At 41.7% G+C, this 12,665-nt stretch overlaps 1 protein-coding gene across 1 annotated transcript; it reads left to right on the top strand.

Moving 5' to 3' along the window:
* The first annotated feature begins 3,011 nt into the window (after nt 1-3,011).
* LOC120038071 (transcription factor Sox-8-like) lies at nt 3,012-7,616 on the top strand. The gene is made up of 3 exons (XM_038984015.1): nt 3,012-3,708; nt 4,112-4,341; nt 4,651-7,616. The coding sequence occupies exons 1-3, from the start codon at nt 3,293-3,295 to the stop codon at nt 5,412-5,414; spliced, it is 1,410 nt and encodes a 469-aa protein (XP_038839943.1). The 5' UTR covers nt 3,012-3,292; the 3' UTR covers nt 5,415-7,616.
* Nucleotides 7,617-12,665: the final 5,049 nt, after the last annotated feature.

Below are 12,665 nucleotides of genomic sequence, written 5' to 3'. Positions count from 1 at the left end.
AATTCTGCATTGAAGAGGAACAGCAACAACATATTCCACATTGATAAAGACCTCTCCCAGCCCATCCAATTCCCATTCGACTGTCTGTCCATTCCATTCGTAGATATCCAAAGGGTGGCTTCCCATTCCCCTAGCCTAGCTGTTCCCTAAGCACCTACAGTGAGCGTTGAATAAAACAAAGTGCCGGCCAACTGAAACATACCGTGTCTTTTCAATGGAAAGAGCGGTGATGAAAGATGTAGATGGGGACAGAGCCACACAAAGCCACTAACAAAGGCAGTGATTCAATCTCTCATCTTATCTCCTCTGCTCGTTCTCTCTAGCCTTCAATATCATAAAGAGGCCTGTTCATATTTTCATTTGTAGTGAGTTGTGTTTTTTTCCTCATGGATAACAAACAGACATCTGTCTTTGAGAGATGGACTTCCTCGTTCAACTGTGAAACCTGGCCGCAGTTATAGTCACTACTATCATAATGTTAACAAAAGAGCTTTACAGTAGCCTACGTGTCCCTGAACTGGCAGCGTGTAAGTGATGAGGCTATGTTGTCTAAAGCTAACAGAGGTCTATGTTTTGATACGTTAGCCTACGTGTCCCTGAACTGGCAGCGTGTAAGTGATGAGGCTATGTTGTCTAAAGCTAACAGAGGTCTATGTTTTGATACGTTAGGAGGGTTCTTTACATGGTTAAGAGTGTTCAATTCAAATGCAGGCTGTGCCCCTCACAGGGATATATGTGTCTTATCATAGGCAACTAAAAGTGAGATGAGAGTCACTGCTACAGTGTAAATGAAATGAGCACCCTGATTATGTGTCTGTTGAACTGACACATAAACAATCTACACGTTGAAAATGTTATTTTTTTATTTCTGTATTCTCATTTTTTATTGCCATGTGGACTAAGTTTTCATTTAGTCTTTTCAAAACGTTTTTTCCCCAATACTTTTAAGTTCACCATAGGCATCGAACTTATTTTGCCACCTGGCAAGCTCAGAACAGTGCTGTCTCTGTGTGACCTTTACGACTGACTGCAATGTTACAGGCAACTAGGACCAGACCTGTCCCCTGTATATAGCCTCATTATTGTTATTTTATTGTGTTTCTTTTTATTTTATTTAGTAAATATTTCCTTAACTCTATTTCTTGAACTGCATTGTTGGTTAATGGCTTGTAAGTAAGCATTTCACGTTAAGATGACAAATACAATTTGATTTGATCTCTCACAAGTTATTTATTAGAATGACCTTCAACAATAAAACATGTGTCTTAGTAGGCCTATGTAACCATAATGTATTCATTTCACAATTACTTTTCATTTGTACTTCACATTTTCAGATTGAATTCCATGGCCCTGGCACAAAGTGGGCAGATATCTATGCGCTGACTTGCGGTGGTACCGTGCCACTGGCGAATCCTAATTGGCCGACGGCGTCTGATGGGCAAGAGAGCGCTGCAGCTACAGAAATACAACCCAGAGCACCACTGACTACACTGGACACCGCGCTGAACCGACTGTGGAGAGTTGGTTATGTTCTCATACCTGTCATTAATACGGGGTTGTCTCAATAGCTTTTAGAATGGGACCCAGAATAGCCAACGCGTTCAAAAAGTTAATATTTTATTTGGATTTTTAAATAATGTACAAGCTATCGTGAAGCCAATTATAATTGTTATTCCAGCGTCCGACTACAATTTTTTAACAAATATCTGACCAATTTATAACATTACAAATATGTTGCCATTCGAAAAAAATAAACGAAATGTTTTTTTTACCTGGACATTTTTATATCCTACCTCTTTACAATATTTTCGCCTGATAGTCTTATCCCATGTGAATGAATTTCGATTGTCGGTGACTATTTTGTCCAAACAAAACTTAGTCTACGGATATAAACCCTGTCAAAATGTCCGCAAGGACTGGAAACGAATGACTTTCATCTTCAACAATGAAGTGGCTGTGCAGAATAGAGAGTTAATGTGATGCTTTAATCCAAATCCCTGACGTGGATATATATTATTACATATTTGTAATACCTAGAAACTTGTATTTCATATCAAAACGTTTTCTATGCAATGGTTTAAATTAAAATGCCCCCTTGTCAACATGACATAAATATTGTCTTTGTCATTGGATGTTTTAAAACTCATATTTACCATTATTTATCCAGGATATAAATGCAATTCTTTCAAAAGCGTCAGCATGTTATTAGATGACATTTTAGACAATAAATACAACACATGTGTTTATGAGTGTGTTTTAAACTTAGAAGCGCACTGAGGACATTAACATTGTTTTATATGATTCGGTATCATCTACGTGACCACTAGGAATCAAATTGCTAAGGTAATGAAATATAACAAATAATATGTTCATAGGATTATGTCAAGTATCTTTTGAAATCACAATATTGCTTAAATAAGTAATTTTTGGACCAGGATAAATGCATATTTACTAGGCTACCCAACATAAGGATATTGAATTAAAGCATATTATTTGTGAATAATGCAATGCAACTTAATAGTGAAATAGTCTAGAAAGTATGGAACAAAAGTAAAGTATGCCTCCCAAGTTTTTCCAAAATATTTAACATACCAAAACATATCAGTACGTTTATGGAGGACTATTCTAGAACTATTCTTTATAAATAACTTCAATTCCTTGATGTGTAAATATGCTACTGGACGTAAGATTGGAAATCGTTCTTTCTGACACTTTGATGTTTTGTGATAAAGTTTAGTCAACGTCACATTGGAGGTGTTTTCCATGCATTAAACAACGGTTCAATCGTTATTTGCGATTGCAAAATAGGTAGGCTGATCCGCACTAAACGAGTGCATGCTGGGGTGAGTAGGAAAACATGAAAACATTAATACAGAAACATATATTTATTTTTTTACAAATTACTTGCCATTCAAAACCACAACCAATCGGAAACGAAAATGGTGATAAGGCTCAACCAATCAGAAGCAGAAGGTGGAGTGAGGGCTCCAAACTTCAAGTAAAGTTCCTCTATCGCCCAAAGTCTGCACTCACTGTGAAGACTGCTGCGTCCAGAACTGTACCACCCCTGACAGCACAGGACAGGACGAAGAAAAACAAACAAACACAGAAAGGGAAAACAACTGAGTTTTGGTTGATGTTGTGAAGGAGTCTACCTACCATGGTTCAGCGTGCGTCAAATGCGCAATTGTTCTAGCTCATTATTTTCACTTGAATAGTCGGCGACGCAAAAAATAATAATCAACGACACTAGAGTATTTACACCGGATATAATCCTTTTGAGGCTGATCAAATGTTAAAAATGACCGCAGAGCATGACAAGTCCATCAGCGACCCACCGTGTAGCCCGGCGGGGACTACGAGCTCCATGTCGCAGGATGATTCCGACTCGGATGCGCCCTCGTCGCCAACGGGATCAGATGGACACGGATCACTCCTCGCTGGTATAGGAAAGAAACTGGACGGCGAGGATGATGACCGATTCCCAGCCTGCATACGTGACGCGGTGTCGCAGGTTCTCAAGGGATACGACTGGTCCCTCGTCCCCATGCCCGTTCGAGGAAATGGCTCGCTGAAAAATAAACCCCATGTCAAAAGACCGATGAACGCGTTCATGGTGTGGGCGCAAGCGGCGCGCAGAAAGCTCGCGGACCAATACCCTCATCTGCACAATGCCGAACTGAGCAAGACTTTGGGGAAACTATGGCGGTAAGTAGGACCAAGTGGAAATGTTTATAACTAAAAAAATATATAATGTACATAGGCCTATCAAACAAAAACAAGTATACTTGATACAGTAAAATGTCTGAATCTGATTTGAAAGAGATGTGTCACTAAATAGAAACGAATTAGGTCATCACTCCAGTCACTATTCTGTGAAGTCTATACAGTTCATCAATAGAAAACATGCACATTTTTGCACAATTTAGAAAGAAAAACAGGGAGGAAAGTACGTTTTTCCACTTTGGATAATTGTGGCCTAATGACCAGAATTATCTCCCCTGTTTAAATAGGCCTACTTAATAAAAAATATATGGGTTTTATAATTAGGCTATTACAATGCACCAACTGAATAGTTCATTTACATGTTCTGTTCACACTATTACCATAGCTTACTCTCAGAGAATGAGAAGCGGCCATTTGTGGAGGAAGCGGAGAGACTTCGGGTGCAGCACAAAAAAGACCATCCCGACTACAAGTACCAGCCTCGGCGTCGGAAGAGTGTGAAACCTGGGCAGAGTGACTCCGACTCTGGTGCAGAGCTGGGGAATCACATGTACAAGGCTGAACCAGGATTGTTGGCAGGCCTAGCCGATGGACACCACCACCCTGAACATGCAGGTGAGTTGATGAGAAAGAATGTGTCAAAATAGCACAATTAACATCTTATGTAGTCAACTATTTAGATTTATGACGTGTAAATGGCTAAGGACAGTCAATACTTTACAATGTCTGTTGTTTTTTAGGAGCTAATTGTGCAGTAACTCTTAATAATATTTAGATTTTACACAATGTCCCCAAAGCTTCATGACATTCTAAATTCACCAATTAATTAAATGTGATCAAATTCGACTATATTTCGATCACTTGGACCATTCCCAAGTGTGGTCTACAACACAGCTGACATGTTTCTGTTTCACCATCCTCAAGGCCAACCCCACGGTCCACCCACACCCCCCACCACCCCCAAAACGGACCTGCACCACGGGGGCAAACAGGACATGAAGCACGAGGGACGGCGCCTGCTGGACAGCGGCCGACAGAACATCGATTTCAGCAACGTGGACATCTCCGAGCTCAGCACCGACGTCATCAGCAACATGGAGGCCTTCGACGTGCATGAGTTTGACCAGTATCTACCGCTCAACGGCCATGCCTCCACCGCTGGTGCAGGCGTGGACCACCACGGCCACCATGGACCAAACCCTGCATCTGGTGCCGGCTCGTATACATCATACAGCCACGCCACAGCGAACGGTGCCGTTTGGAGCCGCAAGAGTGCCACCATGTCTGCTTCTTCCTCAACTTCTAGTGAGGCGGTCCCACAGCACCGGGCCCACATCAAGACGGAGCAGCTGAGCCCCAGCCACTACAGCGGCGACAGTCACTCTCACAGCTCCCCCTCCCACTCAGATTACTCCCACTCCTACACAGCCCAGACCTGCGTGACGTCATCCGCAGCTGCAGCTTCCTTCTCCAGTTCTCAGTGTGACTATACAGACCTCCAGAGCTCCAACTATTACAACCCCTACTCAGGCTACCCTTCCAGCCTGTACCAGTACCCTTACTTTCACTCCTCCAGAAGGGCGTACCACGGGAGCCCCATCCTCAACAGTTTGTCCATTCCCCCCACCCACAGTCCCCCCACCTCCAACTGGGACCAGCCGGTGTACACCACCCTATCCAGACCGTAGGTGACTGTTCATTACTCACCAGGGACGTGTTCATCAATATGTTTTGCAACAGACAACGAAGATGACCATTTCCTATTCTACAAGTCCAAGAAGTCCCTCCCCTTTTTCTTTGTATGGTGCCCAATGAACACAACCCAGGTCTCATGGAAATGTGAGAACTGGAGGACGAGGATTGGAGGGTGCTAGGCTATCCCCGTGCCAATTTGAACATATCGAAGAAAAAATATCGAAGTGCCTGCTGATTTTATACAAACCTTTTTCGTTTTACCTTAACCATGGAAAGACAGAAAGACTGACTTCGACAAAGAAATCAAATCAAAGGCGAGCCAAAATTCCTCTGTGAGGAGTCGGACCCCCCCCCCCACACACATCTAGTACAGCCACTCCTTCTTCAAGTTCAGGGTTGTGTTCATTAGGGCACACAATGGAAATGTTTTTAAGATATATTGCAATGGAAAATTAGCTTTTATTATTTCTTCTGTTTGGTGCCTAATGAACACGACCCAGGTCTGCACAAGTTGTTGTGTTATGTGCACCGTTGAGACAGCAGCGTGTAGGCCTGCCGCGGACTTGTGTAGGAGAGAGAGAGAATAACGCTTAGGCCCAAGTCCTTGGTGAAGCAGATGGAGAAACAGATACTTTTGGAATGAAGCTCTGGGATTAAGATTTTTTTTGTTCACAGACTGAATCCCATATGGCACCCTATTCCCTATACAGTGCACTACTTTTAACCAGGGCCCATAGGGCTCTGGTCAAGTAGTGCACTACAGTATGAGGCCGAGCTGTATAACTTAAATATGCACACAGATATTTACATCAGTGGACCAGTCTTAATTCAGTTGTTAATTTGAATTCTTAAATGTTCATTTTGTTGTTATTTTGATCTTAGAAATATCTTAAATATGTATTTATGTTCATCACATTATTTCTCGTGTTATTTCCAATGTAGTCGTTAAACACCAGTAACAAAGTAGGGGTATATCACAATGTCTATTAAATGGAAATGGGTGGGTGGTGGATCTAAGTACAGTAGAAATTCCATAACCCATTACTACATTTTATATCATCATTCCCTAGATGACCAATAATGAACATTGTCTCCATTCCAAGTTGCAGGAAAGCAAAGTGGGACCAATAGAACAGATCTATTTGAATATCACATGATGCAACAGATACCAATAGACCAATAGAATGCCACCTGATCCAACAGGTGCCTGGAAGCTATGCTTGACCAATTGCGATTAGTCATGATGTGGGGTTTAAGGAAGTGGGGTAAGATAACACCAGACACACTGAGTAACGTGTCAGCTGGACTCATGCAGACAGGACGACACACAGATGTGTGTGTGTTCGTGTGTGTGTTGTCCCAGGGGACCAAGCATGAACAAGTAAGGACAGAACAGTTGTTTTGATTGACTAAGCAGCATACTGTACTGTTATCTGAGTTAAACAGGGCAGCATACTGTACTGTTATCTGAGTTAAACAGGGCAGCATACTGTACTGTTATCTGAGTTAAACAGGGCAGCATACTGTACTGTTATCTGAGTTAAACAGGGCAGCATACTGTACTGTTATCTGAGTTAAACAGGGCAGCATACTGTACTGTTATCTGAGTTAAACAGGGCAGCATACTGTACTGTTATCTGAGTTAAACAGGGCAGCATACTGTACTGTTATCTGAGTTAAACAGGGCCACTGAAAGCTTACAAAGAAAGACAGAGAGTCTTCTTATTCACTATGACAGAATGCATGTGAGAACGTTCATGTATGTGTTTTGGGTCAATTCTTCAGAATTCATAAGATGCCAATTCACTGTAACCCAGTTTACAATGTGCAGAACGTATTTGTGTCTTCTAATGCTTTATCATCATTTCCAAATTGGATTATTAACAGACTTCATGCAGCATACAGTACAATCAGTAATCCACACTACAGAATCAAATAATCTCTACGTAATCTTAATTTGGTGCCGTTTGTAACAGCCTCAATGTCTGTTCAGTTTGTCTGTGTACAGACCACCATACTCTACTTTATGTCCACAGAATGCAGTGTTTTTCTTTATATTATCGCAGTGTATGTTTTTAATGACTAAACTGTGAACTATGTCATCATCTATATTAACTAGGTCATCCACACGCCACAGCTAACCCATTTGCTGGCCGTTTCTCTGTAAAGAAATAAAAATGAACTTTTCTCATTGACTGACTGTGCCTTTTTTTTAATGTAAATGTGTTATTATGTGATAGGTTGAAGTTAGCCTGGTCCCAGACCTGTCTGTACCGTCTTGCCAATTCCTATTGTTATTGTTTGGCATGACAGCACAAACAGGTCTCGGACCAGTTTAGGTTGAAGTAGCTCTAGGCTTGAAATGTAGGATGATATATTGACATTTATTTTCTCAACCTCCAGTAATGATTGATTCAGCTAAATAGGGTCACGACAACAGAATATGGTCACGACAACAGAATAGGGTCACGACAACAGAATAGGGTCACGACAACAGAATAGGGTCACGACAACAGAATAGGGTCGTGTTAAACGTTTAGCTTTGAATAAGTAAGCTTTGTGGAAAGTTTTAAGCAGCACGTATTGAGCAGCTTGAGGTACCGTCTGTTTAGCTCCACCCTCCTCCTGCTCTCACATCTGTATAGTAGACAGCAGTTGTCGAACACAGAGCCATGTATTACAGATTAAAGGAGAACTACACTATTTTTGTATTTTATTCATTATTTCACTGTTAATACAATCTCAAAATGCATCTTCATAACACATTTTGTTCTGTGCTGAATTCCTGAAGAACATGACTGCTGCGCTGCCATGCTCAATTTGGGGATTGTATTAACAGCAGAGTGAACAAAATATACAAATATCCCTCACCCATCTAAAACATGAATATATTAGTAATGACAGATCTTCACTTGGAATTTTTGTAAACTGTTTCTTGAAAACTGGAAAAGTGAAAACTGTCTGTAGGATGCCACAGAGTCGCTGTAGTTAGTTTTCCTCACTACAGGCTTCCATTTGAATCAGTTAGTTTTCCTCACTACATGCTTCCATTTGAATCAGTTAGTTTTCCTCACTACATGCTTCCATTTGAATCAGTTAGTTTTCCTCACTACATGCTTCCATTTGAATCAGTTAGTTTTCCTCACTACAGGCTTCCATTTGAATCAGTTAGTTTTCCTCACTACATGCTTCCATTTGAATCAGTTAGTTTTCCTCACTACATGCTTCCATTTGAATCAGTTAGTTTTCCTCACTACATGCTTCCATTTGAATCAGTTAGTTTTCCTCACTACATGCTTCCATTTGAATCAGTTAGTTTTCCTCACTACATGCTTCCATTTGAATCAGTTAGTTTTCCTCACTACATGCTTCCATTTGAATCAGTTAGTTTTCCTCACTACATGCTTCCATTTGAATCAGTTAGTTTTCCTCACTACCGGCTTCCATTTGAATCAGTTAGTTTTCCTCACTACAGGCTTCCATTTGAATCAGTTAGTTTTCCTCCCTACAGGGTTCCATTTGTATCAGTTAGTTTTCCTCCCTACAGGCTTCCATTTGAATCAGTTAGTTTTCCTCACTACAGGCTTCCATTTGAATCAGTTAGTTTTCCTCACTACAGGCTTCCATTTGAATCAGTTAGTTTTCCTCACTACATGCTTCCATTTGAATCAGTTAGTTTTCCTCACTACATGCTTCCATTTGAATCAGTTAGTTTTCCTCACTACATGCTTCCATTTGAATCAGTTAGTTTTCCTCACTACGGGCTTCCATTTGAATCAGTTAGTTTTCCTCACTACCGGCTTCCATTTGAATCAGTTAGTTTTCCTCACTACAGGCTTCCATTTGAATCAGTTAGTTTTCCTCACTACAGGCTTCCATTTGAATCAGTTAGTTTTCCTCACTACAGGCTTCCATTTGAATCAGTTAGTTTTCCTCACTACAGGCTTCCATTTGAATCAGTTAGTTTTCCTCACTACAGGCTTCCATTTGAATCAGTTAGTTTTCCTCACTACAGGCTTCCATTTGAATCAGTTAGTTTTCCTCACTACAGGCCTCCATTTGAATCAGTTAGTTTTCCTCACTACATGCTTCCATTTGAATCAGTTAGTTTTCCTCACTACATGCTTCCTTTTGAATCAGTTAGTTTTCCTCACTACAGGCTTCCATTTGAATCAGTTAGTTTTCCTCACTACAGGCTTCCATTTGAATCAGTTAGTTTTCCTCACTACAGGCTTCCATTTGAATCAGTTAGTTTTCCTCACTACATGCTTCCATTTGAATCAGTTAGTTTTCCTCACTACAGGCTTCCATTTGAATCAGTTAGTTTTCCTCACTACAGGCTTCCATTTGAATCAGTTAGTTTTCCTCACTACAGGCTTCCATTTGAATCAGTTAGTTTTCCTCCTACAGGCTTCCATTTGAATCAGTTAGTTTTCCTCACTACATGCTTCCATTTGAATCAGTTAGTTTTCCTCACTACATGCTTCCATTTGAATCAGTTAGTTTTCCTCACTACAGGCTTCCATTTGAATCAGTTAGTTTTCCTCACTACAGGCTTCCATTTGAATCAGTTAGTTTTCCTCACTACAGGCTTCCATTTGAATCAGTTAGTTTTCACTTGAAACACTATGCTAAAATACTATTTAGGGTTCCATCAGTCTTTATTTCTGTCACCATTCTGTAGGCCACATCTAACACACACACACACACACACACACACACACACACACACACACACACACACACACACACACACACACACACACACACACACACACACACACACACACACACACACACACACACACACACACACACACACACACACACAGCTCTGGGAAACCCCTCCCACCTCTGATGTGGGTAGTTGCACTGTAAAAAAGAAGAAGAAAGAACCTCAATAGTTCAAACAGAGTTAAACTTACAGGCAAAGAAGACCGAGAATGCCTGTATGTCTGCCTGCCTGCCTGTCTGCCTGCCTGTCTGCCTGCCTGTCTGCCTGCCTGCCTGCCTGCCTGTCTGCCTGTCTGCCTGTCTGCCTGTCTGCCTGTCTGCCTGCCTGTCTGTCTGCCTGTCTGCCTGCTTGCCTGCCTGCCTGCCTGCTTGCCTGCCTGCCTGCCTGCCTGTCTGCCTGCCTGTCTGCCTGCTCCTTTAGTCCACTGGGTAGAATCTAGAATGTTCAAGTTGGCACTAGCACGCATGCCACCAAGCAGCCGTCCCCAATGGGTCCGAGGGAGAAAGCCAAGTGCCAGCACTGAACTGCTGAATTTTAATGAGTCATTATGCGCTGGAGGGCCTCATTGTCTCCATTTATCCGGACGGAGTGAAAATAAATAATTGGACAGAAAATGGCAGGGCAGAGGAACTGACCAGTCATTAAGAGGGCTGTGAATGGACAATTAGATGCACATGGGGGTGGATTTTTTTTGTTGTTGAGATTTCTCCCTTGGCTGTTTCATATCGCAACGAATGCCCCGAAAACAACAAAACAACATCCACCGGTGGTAGCCCCTAACAACCACCACCACCACAACATAGAATCAGGAAATCATGTCAGCACATAATGTTAATACCAAAAAGGAGAGACAAGATAATACCATAGCAGATGGGGTGTGGGTGGCTCAGGAACGGCTTGTTGTTTTCCTCCTTCAAAGTCTGTCTTTTTTCACCATTGTTTGCCAAATAGTTTCAGGAGGAACTCTTGAGAAAGAACAGAAGGGGGGGGGGGCTTGGGTCCTGTTTCGAGAGAGAACGTCCTTTCACCATGTTTCTGCCGGGGCCCTCTTGAAAGCTCTGCTGTAAATGAGTAAACGATGAGGCTGAAGTGGAGGGTTATTCCCACTGACTGGAAAAGCAGAGCAAGTCAAACCTGAGAAAAACTCCCATCTCCAACCTTAATGGGTTTCAAAGTATTTCATGCAGTTTTCAATGACATGAGAGAAGTCACTGGACCAGTACAGCCATGGGATTCATGTTCCATTTGTATTCATATTAATGGGAACAATTCGGAACATGCGCACGCACTGACACACAGAATGACAGACACACACATGCATGCTCACACGTACGCTCGCATGCACGCAGGCGCACGCCATCAGAGTATTTGGTCAGTGAACACCAGATCTAGACAGGGTTAGTTCTGTCGGGGGCTTTGTGTGTAGAGCAGGGGCCAAGGTCTGATGTACATTCCACCTGTCACAGCCATTGTTGACTGTTGGAAAGACGTGGTCTGGGACACATCCCATTACGGAACACTGGATGAACCCAGGCACATCACAAAGCCACAACCACCTCACCAGATCCCATTATTAGCAAACTGGGTTCAAACAGTATTTGTTTTCTTACAAATACTTCAGCTTCACTCGTGCAATGGAATCAGTGGAATAAATCTAATCAAAATGTATTGGTTGCATGCACAGGATACAGGTTTACGCTTACTTGCTAACTCTCTTCAACAATGGACTACAATATCAATATCAATCAATATCAATATCAATCAATATTCAAATGCAAAATATGAAGTCCAAAATAACAGGAATAGTTCAAAAAATGCCCTCCAGCAGGCTCAATCAAATTCTGAAAGAAATACCATCAGAACCCAGGTTTGGGTTGCATTGTTAGGACAGGGATAGCTATCAGAGTTATAGTCTCATTGCTGTTAATGAGTCCCTGTTACTCTGCTTGTTTCGGGGAAACGGGGAGCTGCTGGGAACTCTGGGAACCCAGGGAGCTCAGGGCCTGATTTGCAATGGAAATGAAGTGGACATAAAGTATTGTTACTGTCTGCCTGCCATTGAACTAACCACCACTGCCTGCCTGACCGGAACCCACTTGATGCACAAAATCTTCCTGATAGAAGAGGGACTTGGTTGGGAGAAGTGCCTTTCCTTCCTTCCTGCTTCAAAGCAAACCTTATAGAAATGGCGCTTCACAGATTCTATGCTGAATTGTAGTCACCTTCACTATACGGAAAATGTTTGGCTGCTTTGTGTCATTACTGTCCAAATATCCTGGCTATCTGAATAAAGTCATTGTTTCTGATTGCTGGAGCTGATTGTTTTAGATAAATACAAAATGTCAGTCCTTTGATGTGTGGGCCTCCTTTGTTCTCAGGATATAAACATAAATCAATATAGATATAGAAGGTAAATAAATATTCTAATGAAATATGAATATGCATATAAACTTATAAAAGTAGCAATGATTATAGCAAGGGGAAAGCTGTGCAATATGATAAGACAAAA

Source organism: Salvelinus namaycush, unplaced genomic scaffold (assembly GCF_016432855.1).
Source record: "Salvelinus namaycush isolate Seneca unplaced genomic scaffold, SaNama_1.0 Scaffold208, whole genome shotgun sequence".
NCBI lineage: Eukaryota > Metazoa > Chordata > Actinopteri > Salmoniformes > Salmonidae > Salvelinus > Salvelinus namaycush.
The sequence above is the reverse complement of the archived record's forward strand: the minus strand, read 5'-3'. Positions and strand labels throughout refer to the sequence as shown.